Here is a 19,311-nt window from a genome sequence, read left to right as displayed (position 1 = left end):
GTTAAAGCTGCTACAAAGAGTTTTTCCACTGACTATCAGTCTCAGTTTTAATTTGATACCTCTATATGACCAACATAAGCAAATGAGGTCATCAGTAAGAAGATTAGATATTGCTTTTTATATACGGATTCCAAATGCTTTTCTACAGGTCGGATTCCCTGCAAACTCTAATAAAACATTTCACGGCAAACGGTCAAGATACATAGCCACAGTTGGAGATGCATTACTTTATTGCTGTATATTTTGCCAACACCCATTTTTCCAAAACATCACAACATCTCTCATTCTTCTCTTCAAAACAAATACATGAGCTACTAGAGGATGAATGTTGATATTTGGGAAAATATGTTATGTCAAATAAAGTTGGTTATCTGTGGAAAAGCTACCGCTTTTTATCATGTATTGCAAAGTAAAAAAAAAAAGCGAAACTCCTTGTAGCAGCTATAAATCGTAGAAGAGAACTTTCTATTGGCATACCTTCACAGGCTTAGAGTTAATGTTGACCGTTTGCAAAATCAAGAAAACAGAAAATATTAGTATTGTCATTATGCATTCTGGTTACTGTTAAAATAGGATGTTTTGTTGTTGCAAAGTCCTACAAAGACAATATAACTGTAATAAATGAAAATCAATAGATAATGAGTTGCAGAATCAATAAATGCATCAGAGGCTGGCTCCTTCTCAGTTTTTATTAAGTTTGCTCTTTCTTAATACTTGCATACCTGATATACAGTAGAGCAACTTCTATGTATTTTATTGTAACATAATGATGAAAACTGAATTTCTTCACAGGGCAACAGGGATTTGATTTTTCGATTTTTTTTCCTTCTGATTTTAATTCATATGAACTGAATGAAACTAAACTGAGGGTTTCATAGTCTTATGGATAACAAACCTTCATGGGTTTGAGGTCACCATCGATTTCTACAGCAGCCATCTTCTGGTACCAGGAGGCTGCCAGGTTTCTTTTGATGCTCAGAACAAGGTTGACCGGTTCCAACAGCTCTGAACTGGCCCGGGGCAACACTGCATCCATTGAGATCCTGTTGGAACCAAAGCAATCCTACCCCCTCAAGTAACACTTCAAAGATGCACAAGAGCAGCATGGCTGGCTCAAGCAGCTCCATAGCCTGTGTTTCCCAGCACCACACTGAGGTAACTGCAGGGGTAGATGCAGTAGTACAGTATGCATTTGAACAAATGAACTCTTTTTTTGTTTAAATAAACAAGAACTGTTAAGAGTCCTTACATTTCTGCAATTTTTGTAATTTGGTTAGTTTTATTTCATTTACTTATTTTATTTACTTGACTCTGTGCTCTAGTATTGAATAGACAAAAAAGACTTTTCTTCACAATTCTACCAGATGGGTCGATGTTATACATGTCAAGGGTGTTTAAAGAAGCTACAATTTGTATCTGTATTTGCAGAGATGGCAAATTTTATCTGTATGTGTATTAATATTCAGGTAAAACTGGAAATGAGCGTGAGTCATGCAAACTTAAAAATCTTAGTTTTCTTGGTCATTAACACTGTTGTTAGGATACCAAAGCATTGCAGTAATTTTTCAACATCTACCTACTATATGAAGCATAACATCAGATGCAGGTTTATGGTTTTTACATGAACCTATCAATAAACTATGAACAGACCAAAATATGCTGGGTTTAATCAACTTTTCCAGGAATACAAAAAAAAAAAAAAAAAGAATCCGCGGGAGATTTTTTTGACAATTCATGAATAAATGGCGAATACTACTGTCAGTGTTGAATTTGTGTTACTCTCTTGCTATGTGCATTGCATTGTGGTATATCTATATAGCAATGCAATGGTCAAGGGCTTTCTATATTTTTAGATGACTCTACTAACAATACAGCGCTAAAGTTGAACTCTAGCTTAAGTTTCAGAGTTAACATAGGTGACAAGACCCAGCAGGGAAAGAAAGGTCAATGCAACTAGTTAAACTACGCTCCATAATAACTAAGAATAATAATGAAATTCAGAATCCAAATAATGAGACTGCTAGCGGAACAGTGCAAAAACCTCTCTATATCTGTCCTATGTGAGTTGGTATGTGCAGTGACACCACACGTGAAAATCCTGGCCTCTCCCATCTGAAGTTTTAAGTTATCTTCTCCTATGATGGTAGAAAAAGACTTCTGAATACAATTAACATTAGAAGAAATCAGAAAGGACAACTATTTGTATAAAACTCATTATCTGTGCTATCGGATGAAGATTTGAGAACATCCCTAATACAGACTGACCTGGAGAGTTGAAGCTTGGTTAGCTGGATAGCCATGTTGTCAATGACAGCTGGCAGGGGGCATCCCTCGACGGGCAGCAAGGAGAAGGTGTTTTTCACAGTGATCAGACCTAGGTCTACTTCCAATGCATTATGGGAGACGGATGACTGGGGAATGATTATGAGGGGGGCCTTCAGCTTGACGTCCATGGAGAGACGGAAGCTCTTCTGAGCAAAATCCCTGACACTGGAGGCCGCCTTCTCTGCTGCCTGAGCTGTAGCTACACTCAGGGCCTCCTTTGCCATCTGGAAGTTGTTGGTAAAGTTCTGAAGGACATAGAATGAAAATGCATATCAAAAGGTAGTTAAAAAAGTCTCAATCCCTGGATGACATAGTGAGGGCTATTATGTCCTAACTTAGGGACAAAAAAAGGGAACCTTGATGAATAATCCTACCCATACAGATACATCAACCTTTCATTCTATATGGCATAGAGAGGACTTACCAGTAAGGACATAAAAAACTTGTGTAGGTAGACCACTTGGATGCAGCCCACATTGAGCTTGACCTTGCCATCCACTTTGGAGGTGTCAGCATATCCAGCTCCTTCTGTGGCCTTTGGTGTCAGACTCATGGTGAAACTAAACACCTCGTCACCAACTATTGAGATGGCCTACCAACCAAAAATAAAAATAAATGTGAGAAATATATCAACCCTGAGGGGAAACTTGATTATTCAAGCACCAAAGAATAATACATTGATTAAAATATGATACATACAACTTACTCAAGATACTAAAGATAGCTACTAAAGATAGTGTCTACAGTATATTGTCAACTGGCTACAAAGAACTTTCGATGCTTCCACTTTAAATGGCTTTGATACAATCTGTCAGTGCAAAGAGTATATGCAGAATTAGCATACGTGCATTGTTGGGTATCCAAATTACAAGATTTTCAAAGCAGATGTTCAAATATATGTCAGTGTTCATACTGATGATTGATTTTGCCAATAGAACCAACACAAACATATCAATGTGTCCACAAGTACAAACATTAACTAGTAACTAGTACTAAGCCAAAACACCTGGAAAAATACATGTGGCAAACATTTCTGTGCAACTGGAATGAACAATTTTAATGTTTTACATACAAATGTCAAAAATTTTACTTGCGATTCATTCAGATGAAATGACTTGCCTTTTTATGGATGCTTTTAGGATCAATGTTGATGACGATGAAATCTCGCAGCCTAGCAGATAGATGAGTTTGTGGTCCTTGCATCAACAATGACCCATTAATACCTGAAGGATATGTTAAAAGTAGGGAAATTTGTATAAAAAGGGAGGATTTTTCATACCAAAAGCTCAATTTGTTTATTACAGCTTGATGCATGCTCAATAATCCAGGTAAGGAAATACCAGAAAGTTGAATCAGTTATACCGGACAAAAGATTTAGTGGGAGAAAAGTTTCATCGCTCATCCCAATGACTTTGATGACTTCTGTTGAATGAATGGGTGAGACAAACTAATTTTACCATTGACGTTTTGAAAGCCAAAGAGGAGCAGATCAAACAGAGACTTATGTCACATCTAGATGAGACCACTTTCCAATATGTGATTGAGTTCACCAAGAAGAGTTGTCTAGCACAATACGAAAAGTTGAAAACCAGGTAAAAAAATAAGTTCAACCTATTTGCTACATGCCAGAGTCATCAGCAGACAACGGGCGGTGCCTTCAACAGCAGACAGCGAGACAAACACCAGACACATGCTGGCGATGTGGACAAGTGGGTGAAGAATCTGTCTGACAGACAACTCACCCAGGCGGAGAAAGACATCCTTGCTAAGGGGCTGAATTTTGCTGTCACACCGAGGGAAATCCCACTACTGGAACTGATCATAGCCACGGAATCAGCAATCCGTAAAAGCAACATCATGGACCCGGAAGTGGAGTAACTGCGGACGAAAGTTTCAGCCTCCCTCAGCAATGTGAATCCGCCATTGGCCAACATCAGCAGAGATGAGAGGAATGCACTCAGAATTCTCAGTAAGGACAATAACATCATCATCCTTCTGGCAGACAAAGGCAGATGCACTGCTTAATAAAACCAGACAGACTATCATGAGATAGTTATGACTCTGATGTCCTATCCAGGGACACCACCTAGCCATTGGTTCAGATTTGTGGATGACATGGGTTAAAATTAAATATCAGGATGTACCACATTTCACCAACCACATTAACTCTGTGGATAACCACATCAAGTTCACCAGGGAGGATGTGAAAAATGACAGGTTAGCCTTCTTAAGACTGTGAAATTGCAGTTGGTGATGGGGGACATTTGATCGTTGATGTTTAAACTAAACTAGTGCATACTGATCAGTACTTAAGGTTTGACTCTCATCTTCCACTAGGAGTCATCAGGAAGCTGCACTATCGAGCTGACATACCCACTGACACAGCAACAAGGGAAGAGGAGAAATCCCACATTAAACGGGCCCTGGGTAAATGTGGTTATCATAATTGGGTTTTTGTCAAAGCAAGGAAGATACCCAAACAGTACACCAGCTAATCAAAGACAGGAGAAGGACAACAGCTGTCTAAGCATAAACCAGGGGTTATTCCGTATCTGGCGGAAGTGTCAAAAAGTTGAAATGCATATTTTCTAAACACCATGTCTCAGTTGCTTTCAAACCCCAAAACACACTGCACCAGAAATTGGTCCACCCCAAGAATCAGGTCCCCCATCACAAACAGAACAATATAGTGTACGCTGTTAAGTGACGGGAGGATTGCCATGAATTGTCCATCAGGGAAACTAAACAGACTCTAGCAAAGAGGATGGCACAACACAGGAGAGCTACCTCATCAGTTCAGGACTCCATAGTTTACACCCATCTACAGGCCAGTGGCCAATCTTTCAAGGATGTGCACATCCTTGATAGGGAGGAACGCTGGTTTGAACGGGGAGTCAGAGGCCATCTATGTGAAGAGGGAAAGACCATCTCTGAACCGAGGGGGGGGGGGGGGGGGCTAAGAGTACATCTGTCGCTGTCGCCATCTTACAAAGCTGTGATTTCAACTATTCCCCATTCCTCTGTGAATAGTACACATGGCCATTGTAACTCTAATTAATGGTCATGGCAATTTGCATATCAAACCGATCGCTGTTTATAAGGCTGGGGATACCTGCAGTCAGCTAAAACTGACAAAGTCGCTAAGATAAGTGATGAAACATTTCTCCCACTAAACGTTGTGTCCAGATGAACTGATTCAGCTTTCTGGGATTTGTTTTTTAAGGACTTCACACTAAATAATTACATCGGATCAAGTTGAGTAATCTGATATTGCATGAGCTCTATACCTTGGATCTTAATGTCAGCCATGTTGCATCTCTGGTCACACACCAGGACATTAAAGGCCCCAAGCTGCATCATCACCTTCAGGTCAATGACTTCACCGTCAGATGGAGAGCCCAGTGTAGCTGGTAGGAAAAGGGGGTATTGATGACAATGTGAAGTTAGTTTGCAATTCATTTATTTATTTTTTCAAGCTTATTTTGGTCATTTTGACTTTAGTTTAACCCTTTGCTGATCCAGAGAAGATTCAATGTAAAGAAGAATCCAGTCACTTGAATAATTATCCTTTTTGTGTCAGTGTTTACGTATATATTTTGTTAATCTATTTGTTCATCTTATGCGATGTAGAGTGAGAGTACATTATTTTTCAGCCCCAATCTGCACCAGTGTAATATACTTGCACATATTCATATGTGGCTAATACCCAAAGTATGTGGTCTTCCACAGTTGAATGCTGAAAAGCTCTCCTGGAGCAGTAAAGAGTAAACTGCTTTGCTCAAGGTCACAACATTCCAAGCTGTTGACACAGGAGATAGCAGAAATTCTCTAAGGTTCTCCAGCGTCTTCAACTAGCTACCTCTTGGTCACACTGATCACATTAGGGTGGGAAATCTAAACATTTCTCCTTCAGTTTGCCACTGAAGTAGCTCAATAATGGCATCACCATTTATCAAAAGAATAAGGCCCAGCCACAACCATGCAGTAAACAGTGCTGCATAGTTTTGACAGAAATGCCCATAAAGCTAGCAGCACTTTCAATATGCGTCATTTCATGAAATGAAAGACACCCCCCCCCCCCTGTTGGACATGCCCGAGCGCCTTCCTTTGGAGGTTTTCCGGGCGCGTCCAACTGAGAGGAGATCTCGGGGTAGACCCAGAACTCGCTGGAGGGACTACGTGTCCAATCTGGTCTGGGAATGCCTTGGGATCCCCCAGGAGGAGCTGGAGGGCGTTGCTGGGGACAGGGATATCATGAGCGCCCTACTTAGCTTGCTGCCACAGTGACCCGACCCCAGAGAAGCAGCTGATGATGAGATGAGATGAGATAAGATGATTTGAGATGAGATGAGATGGTAACGCACAAATACGTATATGTCAATGTGCACTTGTGAGCCTTAAAAACTGTTTAAAACTCACTGTATAATTTCCACATCAACGGGGGTAAAGGTGTTGAGAAGGATTACTCTGTATGACCTCAATTTACTTTGGCATTCATAACATTCAGTGACAACCTTCATATAATGTCTCCTTTTGAATCTGTATATTAACTGGAAAATGTGTCAACAATCCAAATGGGACAGTAAAAAGACAAAAGATCTTAACCCACTGACCCATTTCCACATGGCTTATTTTAGTTTTTCTCAACAAATAAAAGATAGAGATCTATTCAAAAGGGTCTGATCACATATAAAAACTCCAAAACTAAGTGTTTCATTGCTCTTTATCTATGAATGTGTTGTGCAAGTGTACTGGGATTACTATGTGCAAAAAAAAAAAGTTTTTTACTGACCTAAGTTTGGTCTCCTCTCCCATAAAAGCCTGTAATTCTCTTCCAGGTCACTCATTAGGTGATGTCATTTTAATAACTTTACTGGACCAAGAAAACACAGCTTTGGTATACTGAATTGTGGAATCATGTCCTCATGGTGGCAAAAACAAACAGCATTTGTTTTTAGTTTTTTTTTTTCTTGAATGGCAGGTTGACATAGTCATGTAGTATGTGTTGACTGAGTTTCATGAGCCATCAGCCCTTAACATTTGTTAAACCCCACTATCATCTTCTTCTTTCATCTAATTCCCTGTCTCTCAGGGGTTGTCACAGTGGACTTTATAGTTTTCCATTGGTACCCTGTGAGGGCACAGCGACAATGTCGGCCGTTGTTAACCCAGGCCTTGACCGATCCGGTATGGTCTGTCAATCCACATACTGATTTGGCAAACTTTTATGTCGGATTTCCTTCCTGACACAACCACTGACCCTATGGATGGGGGCAAAGATAAAGCACTGGATGCCATCCCAGCATTCATGGAATTGCGCCCATGCTGCCTGCTATGTTAAAGCCCCACTATATGATTTAAAAAATACATGAAATCAATCCCGGGGCGGCACAGTGGTGCAGTGGTTAGCACGGTTGCCTCACAGCACGAAGGTCCTGGGTAGTCCAACCCTGGGGGGTCATCCCAGGTCCTCCTCTGTGTGGAGTTTGCATGTTCTCCCCATGTCTGTGTGGGTTTCTTCCGGGTGCTCTGGTCTCCTCCCACAGTCCAAAGACATGTAGGTCAGGTGTAAATTGTCCATAGGTGTGAATGTGTGTTTGTGTCGGTCCTGTGATGGCCTGGCGGCCTGTCCAGGGTGTCTCCCTGCCTGCCGCCCAATGACTGCTGGGATAGGCTCCAGCATCTCTGCAATCCTGACAGCAGGATAGGTGGTTTGGCTAATGAATGGATGGATGAAATCAAGCACTTGCTGATGATAATTTTTTTAATTCAGAAACTGAGTTAGTGACTTCTTATGGATCAGTAGACTACAAACAGAGACAGAACAGACATTTTTGACAGCTAAAAAGATGATTTTCTACTTCTCTTTGGAAAGGGGCCAGAGTGTAGTGGTATTACAGAACCTGTGTAGTAAAAAGTGTGACACCTACGATGACAATCTGGGTAAACATGTGTTTAGGTCTACTGGTACACACTGAGCAGGATACTCACTAGACTTGGCTGAGACAGCCTTGATGTCCTCTGCCTTGGGTTTAGAATCTCTCTCTGGTGAGGGTAAACTGCTGGATGACAATGCCGCAGACAGAAAGTTGATCGTGGATAGAAGAGCTTCGGTGTGGAGCAACAAGTCAAGAGAGGTGAAAGTTACCTAGAGATAAAGGGAGATTAAGAGAGGGAGAAAAGACAGAAATGTGGATCAGAAGAGAGACAGACAGACGTAATGGGAGAAAAATATGAGTGAGAGAGCCAAGAAAGGATGAAAGAGAAGCCAAGCGCTATATCTTACATTCACGCAAAGCGGTGCCAAGCGCAACCAAGTGTCTTTACTAGTTTCAGACCAATGCAGTTGTCATTTTCCCATCCAGCACCCACGTTATATAAATAGCAAATGTACTTGTGCACATCTGAGTGCCCATGGGTGTGTGGGTCTTAAAATGAGGTGTGGTCAGGCACACTGTTGGTACATAGCTAGCTTAAGGCAGCGGAAAGCGATTGCACAATTAACTACAAAAACCGTCTTAAGTCAATTGTGCAATATTTTATTGTTATTTTAATGGCACATTATTGAGACAATAATATGCACCTACATAGGAGGGTGCGCAAGGTATGATATTTAAAAAAAAACATGTCATAGTGGTTAAAAGCATGGTTAAGGGAAACATTCTTTCCTACTATTTGGCAAATCCACCATAATATAATATAACGTAACATCCATCCATCCATCCATTATCCAAGCCGCTTATCCCAATTGGGGTTGCAGGATGATGGAGCCTATCCCAGCAGTCATTGGGCGGCAGGTGGGGAGACACCCTGGACAGGCCGCCAGTCCATCACAGGGCCGACACATTCACACCTAGGGACAATTTAGTATGGCCACTTCACCTGACCTACATGTCTTTGGACTGTGGGAGGAAACCAGAGCACCTGGAGGAAACCTACACAGACATGGGGTGAACATGCAAACTCCACAGAGAGGGCGACCTGGGATGACCCCGAAGGTTGGACCCAGGATCTTCTTGCTGTGAGGCCACCATGCTAACCACTGCACCACCATGCCGCTCCTTTATTAATCCTCATTTATTAACTTATTTTAATGTTATCTAACATGTATATAATATGATATATAATATAATGGCAATCCACCAACATGCTTTTAAAGGGAATGGGAGATGATGCTCTTGTTGGTTTATTTCACGTTACGCCCAAAACACACCTATGATTAATTAAGAGACTAATTACAACCCCTTTGAACCAAGCACCTTGCTTTGCACTCAGATTATCCACCGTTAAAAGTAGCAACAGTGGATTTGAACATGCCCTAAATGCACTTGCACCATGTGCTTTAGACTGTGTGCTCAGATCATTAACATATAGCCCCAAGAGGCAAAGAAAAAAAGAAATGATAGACAGAGATAATGAGCAAAGGAGACACTCTCTTCTACCCAATTACATTTCAATAGGTCTTAAGATATGGTTGAAGGATGAACTTAATTCCCCATTTAGTTTATTGTAGCCTTCTGTTACGAGGGTAAAAGACAGAATAAAGACGTTTAGAAAGACACTGCTGACTGTTGTAAAGGTTATACTCACATTGATCATTTGTTCGGTGTTCTTGTAAACGCTAGCAAAGTTTGGGCCATTCCTGTCCGCCTAAGAAGATAAAGTCAAACAAACATCTAGTAAGGTAACGAATACATTTTGTCTTAGATTATGTGCAGCTTATGTTCATTTACAAATGCACTAAAAAAAAAGTCATAAAGAGTGGACAAAGAAACCCCATGATGAGACAAAAAGCTCATCTTCAGAAAGAAAGCACACGAAGAGACACTAGTCAGTTGGACAACAGATATCAGATGACACAAAAATACAACATGAAAGCAAAGCATAACAACGAAACAAAAACCTAAAGGACAAGGAATAACCCTATCAGTGTTGATTCATCTTCGAGTTCAAGATTTTCTTGAACTGGCTGTCTTAAACTTTTAACCTGATGGTCCTGGTTCATACTGAACCAAAGAGCATGAGCAGCTTGTTCGTGACAAGAGTCTGAATGAACAGTCAATCAATCAATCAATCAATCAATCAATCAATCAATCAATCAATCAATCAATCAAAGTTGCATTTTATAGCTTTCAGTTGGTAGGTTTTGCAGACCATGGACTCAATCAAATGGGATCAAGTTCTCATTTTTCTAATGTTCTACAGCCTGCATCACTGTAAAAGATAAAATTTGTATGCCAAGTTTCCATGCTCCCTTTTTGTATATTGAACTGTTTATTCTTGCTGCATACTGTGTTATATGCATTGCTGCAAGTCAACTTCTCTTTTAGGAAAAAAGACACTTGCCTGATACGGAATTTGAAAGAAACTACAGTCATTTGTTTGTTTGCCAGTGTAAGTAGGAATATTACACAGAGTGGGATCTCTTATGGTAGGTGACAGAGATTAATGTGTTGACTCACTGGTGCCTGGAAGAAAAACTATGGGTCTCTAAGGGACTTATGCCTTGTGTGTAATTGCAGTCAGAGATATATCTTGCCTCTTTCTGTGGAGGCAACTCAACCAAAAAAAAAAAAAAAAACAACTAACTATTAATCCTTATATGTTGTAAAATATATTTCCTTAAATAACGTGGAAAATGCTATTCAAATACAATGATGTGTATTTCCTAGACTGCATAGAAATCTGGATGAATGAAATTTGATTTAGGTGTGCCAGCACACCTATCAGCATTGACAGACAGACAGACAGACAGAGCCAGTACTAACAATTGCCAATAATACTGTCAATACTGGTTCTTTGGCATCTCTACATACAATAGAGTCTTTATCTATCTATCTATCTATCTATCTATCTATCTATCTATCTATCTATCTATCTATCTGTCTGTCAGTCTGTCTGTCTATTTATTTATTTATTGCATTTTCCGTCTTTATTGGATAGTGATAGTAGAGAGAGACAGGAAAGGCAGTGGGAGAGAGATGGGATGACATGCAGCAAAGGGCCCGGGCCAGAGTCGAACCTGATCCATTGCAGTAAGGACTCAGGCTTATGTGGTACATGCTCTATCAGGTGAGCCACCGCGGCACCCCCCCCCCCAACAGAGTCATTATTAATGTTATTAGCTGCAGCTGTGTTTATCCTGCTATGCTAACATCGCAGAGTACCAAGACCAGCCTGATGTGTTTTCAACCTGAAGATTTTTTTACCTGTTAGCAAACTCGCTAAAATCTTTTAGGGTTTAGTACTCTAAGTTTTTCATAATGGAAAATTATACAATATAGGCTACAGGCTTTCAATTACTTTCCTGTACTTGTCTTAATTATCCAGGACTTCTTGTATAACCCTGTTTTGCCACTGACAGATGCTTGACCATTTTCCTTAGACTATTTTCCTGAGAATTATTTAGGACCTCGGCCCAGAAAGTGTTAGAACTTAAAACAAACTATTGCAATTTAATCACCTTGAAATACTGCACTTTAAGTAGCTCAGTGCCAGACTCCACAGATGAGTTGATTAAACAGAGCGGTTCTCCAGTGGAGTCTGTTCAAAGAAAAGACATGACAACAACGTAAGACATCACACAGCAATCACTTTTTCAACAAAAGCCTTGATCACATGACTGAGAAGGTAGCTGAGTTGTTACGGAGTCTGTCTTGTAATACTAAGGGGACAGCTTTGATTACCACACTATCCACAATGTCTATCCACATGGCTCACCGTGGTCTTGTGTAGCTCAATGGCTAGAGCATGGTACTAGCAGTGATGGAGTTAACAGCACCTTTCCCACCAAAACCACCCATTTTGAAAATGTGTACATTCATTGTGTCATCGTGTGCATTGAATAAATTGCTCACCAAGTAAGTAGAATGCAGTAAGTACTTGCCCAACAGAATACCATTGTAAGATTTTGACGCCATATCGCAATGGATTCCCCAATTTCAGTAAATTCTGGACACAACCTTCCTGCCTCTTCTGCTGACCTGTAAATTCCAGACACGTCATGGTGATCTTCTTGATGTAGGTGGTGGCACACATGTCGTACTTCCTGACTTTGGTGTCTATTCCCAGATGGGCCACATCAAGGACCAGGAATGGGAACTCCTTTTGGTCTCTGGGCTTCTTTAATGTCAACACCATCTTGAGGAAGACAGGAGATTTATTTAGCCAAAGTAGCACTAATCATATGGCATAGAGGCATGTCAAATAATGTCAGGAGTTATGGTTACCACTGGTTATGAGGGTCATGCTAGTACATTGGAAGAGTTATTCTCAATTCCTTTGGAAAAAAATAAACCCAGAATTACATTAACAAAAAAAAAAATATTCCAAGAACTAAGCGCTAGGTATCCACTGTCATGGGCATACAAGGAACATTATCATGAGGGCAATTGGGAGTGGCTGGAGAAGTCAATTTTGGCTCAACATTAAGGCATAACCCTGGCATCATTATGGTACCATCCCAGACCACCTGTTGCCTTGGATAATATTATTAGATTCTCATGCTCCACTGCTAGAATTTTACATAAGAGGTTTAACATTAGCAATGGACTATATCTTCCATCCTGTCCTATTTGGCACAATCCAACTCTTATGGCCTAGATAGGCACACTCAGCAATAGACATTTGCAGCATCATAATATTAAGACAATTGTTCAGATTTTTGATGGTTAGATTTTACCATATGAACTTAAGGACAAATTTGGCCCAAGGGAATCTTTCTTGTTAACATATGCACCATTGTTTTCCATCATGAAGAGAAAATATGTAGAGGTTGCAGAGCCTGCTTCTTGCCGTGAACAGGATCAGATCTTTTTGAATGCAGCCTTGTCGTGAGGCACTTTCTTGAATTTACAGATCTGTTTTTGGATGCTCACAAGGCTTGTACTTCCACTCAGGTGGCTTGGGAACATGACCTTAATACATCACTTACCACCTCACAGTGGGCCTCTATATAGAGATCAAGCACACACATACCCAAATGTGTTAGATACAAGATCATTCAATACAAGATTCTATGTAGAGCATATGTGACTCCTGTCAGACTAGCAAAGATAACTGTAAATGCCTCAGATTTGTGTTGGCATAATTGTGGTAGTCATGGTTCATTAATTATTTTGTTATGGGACTGTCCTGCTGTGAAATCTTTGTGGTTAGAAGTGCATGCAATGATGTCAGAGATTTTAGATGTTGATCTTCCCCTATCTCCTACTGTATGCATTTTGGGTAAAAAGCCTGATAATATAACTACAGTGGCTTGCAAAAGTATTCATACCCCTTGAACTTTTCCACATTTTGTCATATTTCGACCACAAACATAAATATATTTTGTTGGAATTTTATGTGAAAGACCAACACAAAGTGGCACACAATTGTGAAGTACAAAGAAAATTATACATGATGTAAAAAAAATTTTACAAATAAAAAACTGAAAAGTGCGGTGTGCAAAAGTATTCAGCCCCCCTGAGTCAATACTTTGTGGAACCGCCTTTTGCTGCAATTACAGCTGCAAGTCTTTTGGGGTATGTCTCTACCAGCTTTGCACATCTAGAGACGGAAATTTTTGCCCATTCTTCTTTGCAAAACAGCTCAAGCTCAGTCAGATTAGATGGAGAGCGTTTGTGAACGGCAGGTTTCAGATCTTGCCACAGATTCTCAATTGGATTTAGGTCTGGACTTTGACTGGGCCATTCTAACACATGAATATGTTTTGTTTTAAACCATTCCATTGTAGCCCTGGCTTTATGTTTAGGGTCATTGTCCTGCTGGAAGGTGAACCTCCGCCCCAGTCTCAAGTCTTTTGCAGACTCCAACAGGTTTTCTTCCAAGATTGCCCTGTATTTGGCTCCATCCATCTTCCCATCAACTCTGACCATCTTCCCTGTCCCTGCTGAAGAGAAGCACCCCCAGAGCATGATGCTTCCACCACCATGTTTGACAGTGGGGATGGTGTGTTCAGAGTGATGTGCAGTGTTAGTTTTCCGCCACACATAGCGTTTTGCATTTAGGCCAAAAAGTTCAATTTTGGTCTCATCTGACCAGAGCACCTTCTTCCACATGTTTGCTGTGTCCCTCACATGGCTTCTGGCAAACTGCAAACGGGACTTCTTATGGTTTTCTTTTAACAATGGCTTTCTTCTTGCCACTCTTCCATAAAGGCCAGATTTGTGCAGTGCACGACCAATAGTTGTCCTGTGGACAGATTCCCCCACCTCAGCTGTGGATCTCTGCAGTTCGTCGAGAGTCACCATGGGCCTCTTGGCTGCATCTCTGATCAGTGCTCTCCTTGTTCGGCCTGTAAGTTTAGGTGGACGGCCGTGTCTTGGTAGGTTTGCAGTTGTGCCATATTCTTTCCATTTCCGGATGATGGATTGAACAGTGCTCCGTGAGATGTTCAAAGCTTGGGAAATCTTTTTATAGCCTAACCCTGCTTTAAACTTCCCCACAACTTTATCCCTGACCTGTCTGGTGTGTTCCTTGGACTTCATGATGCTGTTTGCTCCCCAATATTCTCTTAACAAACCTCTAAGGCCGTCACAGAACAGCTGTATTTGTACTGAGATTAGATTACACACAGGTTGACTCTATTTAGTCATTGGGTCAACATTCGATCATTCAGCAATCATCAGGCAACTTCTGAAGGCAATTGGTTGCACTCAGAGCAAAGAGGGCTGAATACTTTTGCACACCACACTTTTCAGTTTTTTATTTGTAAATTTTTTTTTAAATCATGTATAATTTTCTTTGTACTTCACAATTGTGTGCCACTTTGTGTTGGTCTTTCACATAAAATTCCAATAAAATATATTTATGTTTGTGGTCGTAACGTGACAAAATGTGGAAAAGTTCAAGGGGTATGAATACTTTTGCAAGCCACTGTAGTCCCACGATTATACACCTTTAGGCATTAGGTTGCCTTTCAGTTAAGAGATTGATACTTCTGAACTGGAAGGAGTGAAAGTTAGCTTGCTTCCTAAGGGAGTCATGGCTGGAGGATTACCTAGACTTACTTAACATGGAGAGAGCAGCCTGTTTACTGAAAGACTTTGATAAGGGTCTGAGTGGGCACTGGGACATTATCAGGATAAACCTGTGCTGAGGGCTGCATACATGTGGCTATGTGCATGTATATGACCATGTCATATGCACATGGTCATAGTTACATGTATGTACGTATATGTATGGGCATATGTACGTGTACATGGGCTGTATATTTGTGGATATATTTATATATGTATGCGTGCAAATATATTTGTGCATATGTTCACATGGGGTCTATATCCACGTTCAGAGTTATGCAGATAACTTTGAACTTTGTGACAAGTACACAAGATTTAATGTATCCCCTACCCCCACAGTTTTATGTTGTATATTGTATTTTCTGTGTTTAAAATGCAAGATTTAAAATGCCACATCCCTGGCAGAGGTCTCTGAGGTAGTTAAGAAGCTCCTCAGTGGCAAGGCACCAGGTGTGGATGAGATTCACCCTGAGATGCTGAAGGCTCTTGACATTGTTGGACTGTCTTGGCTGACACGCCTCTTCAGTGTCACGTGGAGGTCAGGGACAGTACCTGTGGAGTGGCAGACTGGGGTGGTGGTTCCCATATTTAAAAAAGGGGGCCAGAGGATGGGCTCCAATTATCGGCGCATCACATTGCTCAGCCTCCCTGGGAAAGCTTACTCTAAGGTTCTGGAAAGGAGGCTCTGACCGATTGTCAAACCTCGGATCCAGGAGAAACAATGAGGATTCTGTCCTGCCGTGGGACAACGGAACAACTATTTACAACATGTTTTCAGTGGGTGTCGGACGACCCCAAGGTTGTCCCTTGTCTCCAATTCTGTTTGTGATATTCATTGACAGGATCTCAAGGTGCAGCCAGGGTGAGGAGTGTGTCCGTTTTGGGAACCTCAGAATTGCATCTCTGCTCTTCGCAGATGATGTGGTTTTGTTGGCTTCATCAGAACACAACCTCCAGCACACACTGGGGTGGTTTGCAGCTGAGTGTGAAATGGCCAGGCTGAGAATCAGCACCTCAAAGTCTGAAGCCATGGTTCTCTACCAGAAAATGGTGGATTGCTCCTTCTGTGTTGGGGATGAGTTGTTGCCTCAAGTGAAGGAGTTCAAGTATCTTGGGGTCTTGTTCACAAGTGAGGGTAGGATGAAGCGGGAGATTGACAGGCGGATTGGTGCAGCATCAGCAGTAATGCAGACATTATACCAAACCACTGTGGTGAAAAGGGAGCTGAGCCGAAAGGCAAAGCTCTCAATTTACCAGTCAATCTTCGTTTCAACCCTAACCTATGGTCATGAGCTTTGGGTAGTGACCAAAAGGGTGAGATCGCGGATACAAGTGGCTGAAGTGAGTTTCCTCCGTAGGGTGTCTGGGCTCAGCCTTAGAGATAGGGTGAGGAGCTCGGACATCCGGAGGGAGCTCGGAGTAGAGCCACTGTCCCTTCGCATTGAAAGGAGCCAGTTGAGGTGGTTCGGGCATCTGATTAGGATGCCTCCTGGGTGTCTTCCTTTGGAGGTTTTCTGGGCATGTCCAACTGGGAGGAGACCCAGGGTAGACCCAGAACTCACTGGAGGGACTACATGTCCAATCTGGCCTGGGAATGCCTTGGGATCCCATAGGAGGAGCTGGAGGGCGTTGCTGGGGAGAAGAACGTCTGGAGTGCCCTACTTAGCTTACTGCCACCGGAGAAGCGGCTGATGATGAGATGAAAATGCAAAATTGAAATAAAAAAAAAAGTAACTGGGTGGCATGGTTCAAGCACAGGGGCATTGCCAGGACTTGAGGACATTCAGGGCTTAGCCTGGACTTCTGTAGGGGGATCTGGGGATCCTCCCCCAGATTTTTTTTTAAAATTTTTTTTTTGATAAACAAGCTCTATTTTGGTGCTTTTTTATGCACTTTGGCACCTTATTTACATTCAAAGTACATGTCTTAATCATTGAAAAATTGAAATGTGTACCTCAAAAACTGTTTACTCTCCAGATTAACTATGAATTGTGACATTAAAAATATCAGCAGTTGTTAGTAATTAGTATTAGTATTGAGTAGAAGCAGAATATCTCACAACTGCTATCATTAAATATTTAAGACATGCTACAGTACCAGAGGAAAAAAGTTAAATGTATTTATGTTAACATTAGTTTATTGAAATATTACATTTTCTTTCACTCACTCACACACACACACACGCACGCACGCACGCGCGCAGACACACAGATGGAGCTAGTTTAGAGACCTGCATTTATTTTGACAGGCTGTTATGTTATGAAGACTATCGGACATTCACGCAGGTTATGTTTTTTGTCAGCCTTCCCAAATAGGCTTATATTCGGGGCTACACTCAAAACATTCGGGGATTAAGCCCCAGCAAAATGACCTGGCAATGCCGATGCTTAGGCTGTAGAGTGGGTCATTTAGTAATTGGAGGGTAACTGGTTCAAGCATGGTTCCCAAGTATTTCGAAGTGTCCTTGAGCAAGACTGAACCTCTAACTGCTCCTGATGAGCAGGTTGGTGCCCTGCATGGCAGCCTCCACCATCGGTGTGTGTGTGAATGGGTGAATGTGAGGGATACATTGTAAAGCACTTTGAGTGGCCGGTAGACTAGAAAAGTGTTATATAAATGCAGTCCATTTAACAAAAAAAAAAAGAATAAAAAAGGGAGAGTTATTATAGAACATTTAGTCCTACTACAAAGCCATTACAGATCAGAAATTCTAGCTGAAAGAATTTAAAACTTGTTTTTTAACACAAGATGTACAAAAGGTCATGAGGAATATTTTTATAGTCAGTGTAGAAGCTATACCTCTTTGATTTCAAAGTTGAGGAGAATATTGAGAGCATTTTCACTAAGACCTCCATTGGTCACAGAAGGCTGCCCACCAAGTCCCACTTGTAATGGTATCACCTCCATCTGTTCCTCAGCCAGTTCTGCCTTCTCTAAAGATGAAATGGGGGGGGGGGGGTTTAGTAAAAGACAACAACACATTTCCCTTTCTCATAAGCCATCCTTTTCATTACCATATTCACCTTCCACAGCTTTTTACCCTGTTTCAATAATGAAAGTTTTATATAACAGCTTGGTTTTATGATGTAATATTCAAGAATTGTCTTCAGTTGTAATAGAGGATAGATGTGGGATAAAGGAAGGAAGGGAGACTTCCTAAATGGTTACTGCTGTATTCATAGACATAAAAAAAGAACACAGGAATACTAATGTGCATGTGTATGGCAAAATTACCTTGAGCCACCTGCTTCTTCATGTCCATAATATGTTCCTTACTTCCCTCTCCAATGTTCTCCACCAGGATCTTCATCAGCACACCAAAATCTTCCTGACCCAGACAAATCTAGATGGGAGGACACGAACCAAAGCGTCAAAGAAAATGAAAAAAGTTATACCATATTTTTCAATTATAAAACCACTGAGTACCTCCCAATTTAGGAAATCCAAACAGCTTAAGTGTTTTCCATAGGACTTCTGTTCCCGAAATACAAAATCACCCCACTCTAACTTGCTAGAACCAAATACCATAGTTGCAAAAACAGGCAAGGCAAGTTTATCAATATATCACATTTCATACACAAAGGCAATTCAAAATGCTTTACATAAGAGCATAAAGACACTAAAAAAGAGATACAGAACAAGATAAAATGATAAAATGATTAATAACAAGAAGATATTAAAAAATAAAGAATTAAAATAAATTAAAGGATAATAGAAATTTAATAATGAAACAAAATTAAAGTGATGATTTACTGAAATGCAGTTGTGAACATTAAAGTTTTTAACAAATCTAATCTCTTCAGGTAGTTTGTTCCAATTGTCAGCAGCACACTGGCTGAACACTGCCTCACCATGTTTGGTTTTTACCCTGGAAAGTACCAGCAGAGCCTTAGATGACCTGAGAAGACTGGAAGGTTCATATTCTAAAAATAGGGCAGTGATGTATTACGGCCCTGAACCATTAAGA

At 40.9% G+C, this 19,311-nt stretch overlaps 1 protein-coding gene across 1 annotated transcript in view; it reads right to left on the bottom strand.

Moving 5' to 3' along the window:
- vps13c (vacuolar protein sorting 13 homolog C) overlaps positions 1-19,311 on the bottom strand; it is a 163,369-nt gene that overhangs the window by 59,531 nt on the left and 84,527 nt on the right. The window contains exons 37-47 of the mRNA XM_056279041.1: positions 18,579-18,687; positions 18,144-18,277; positions 12,309-12,465; positions 11,789-11,868; positions 9,916-9,975; positions 8,317-8,473; positions 5,613-5,732; positions 3,445-3,548; positions 2,750-2,917; positions 2,266-2,570; positions 896-1,043 (exon numbers count right to left, since the gene is read on the bottom strand). Of these exons, the coding sequence (XP_056135016.1) occupies positions 896-1,043; positions 2,266-2,570; positions 2,750-2,917; positions 3,445-3,548; positions 5,613-5,732; positions 8,317-8,473; positions 9,916-9,975; positions 11,789-11,868; positions 12,309-12,465; positions 18,144-18,277; positions 18,579-18,687 (1,542 nt within the window). The remainder of the gene's footprint in view (positions 1-895; positions 1,044-2,265; positions 2,571-2,749; positions 2,918-3,444; positions 3,549-5,612; positions 5,733-8,316; positions 8,474-9,915; positions 9,976-11,788; positions 11,869-12,308; positions 12,466-18,143; positions 18,278-18,578; positions 18,688-19,311) is intronic.

Source organism: Lampris incognitus, chromosome 4 (genome assembly GCF_029633865.1).
Source record: "Lampris incognitus isolate fLamInc1 chromosome 4, fLamInc1.hap2, whole genome shotgun sequence".
Taxonomy (NCBI): Eukaryota; Metazoa; Chordata; class Actinopteri; order Lampriformes; family Lampridae; genus Lampris; species Lampris incognitus.
The sequence above is the reverse complement of the archived record's forward strand: the minus strand, read 5'-3'. Positions and strand labels throughout refer to the sequence as shown.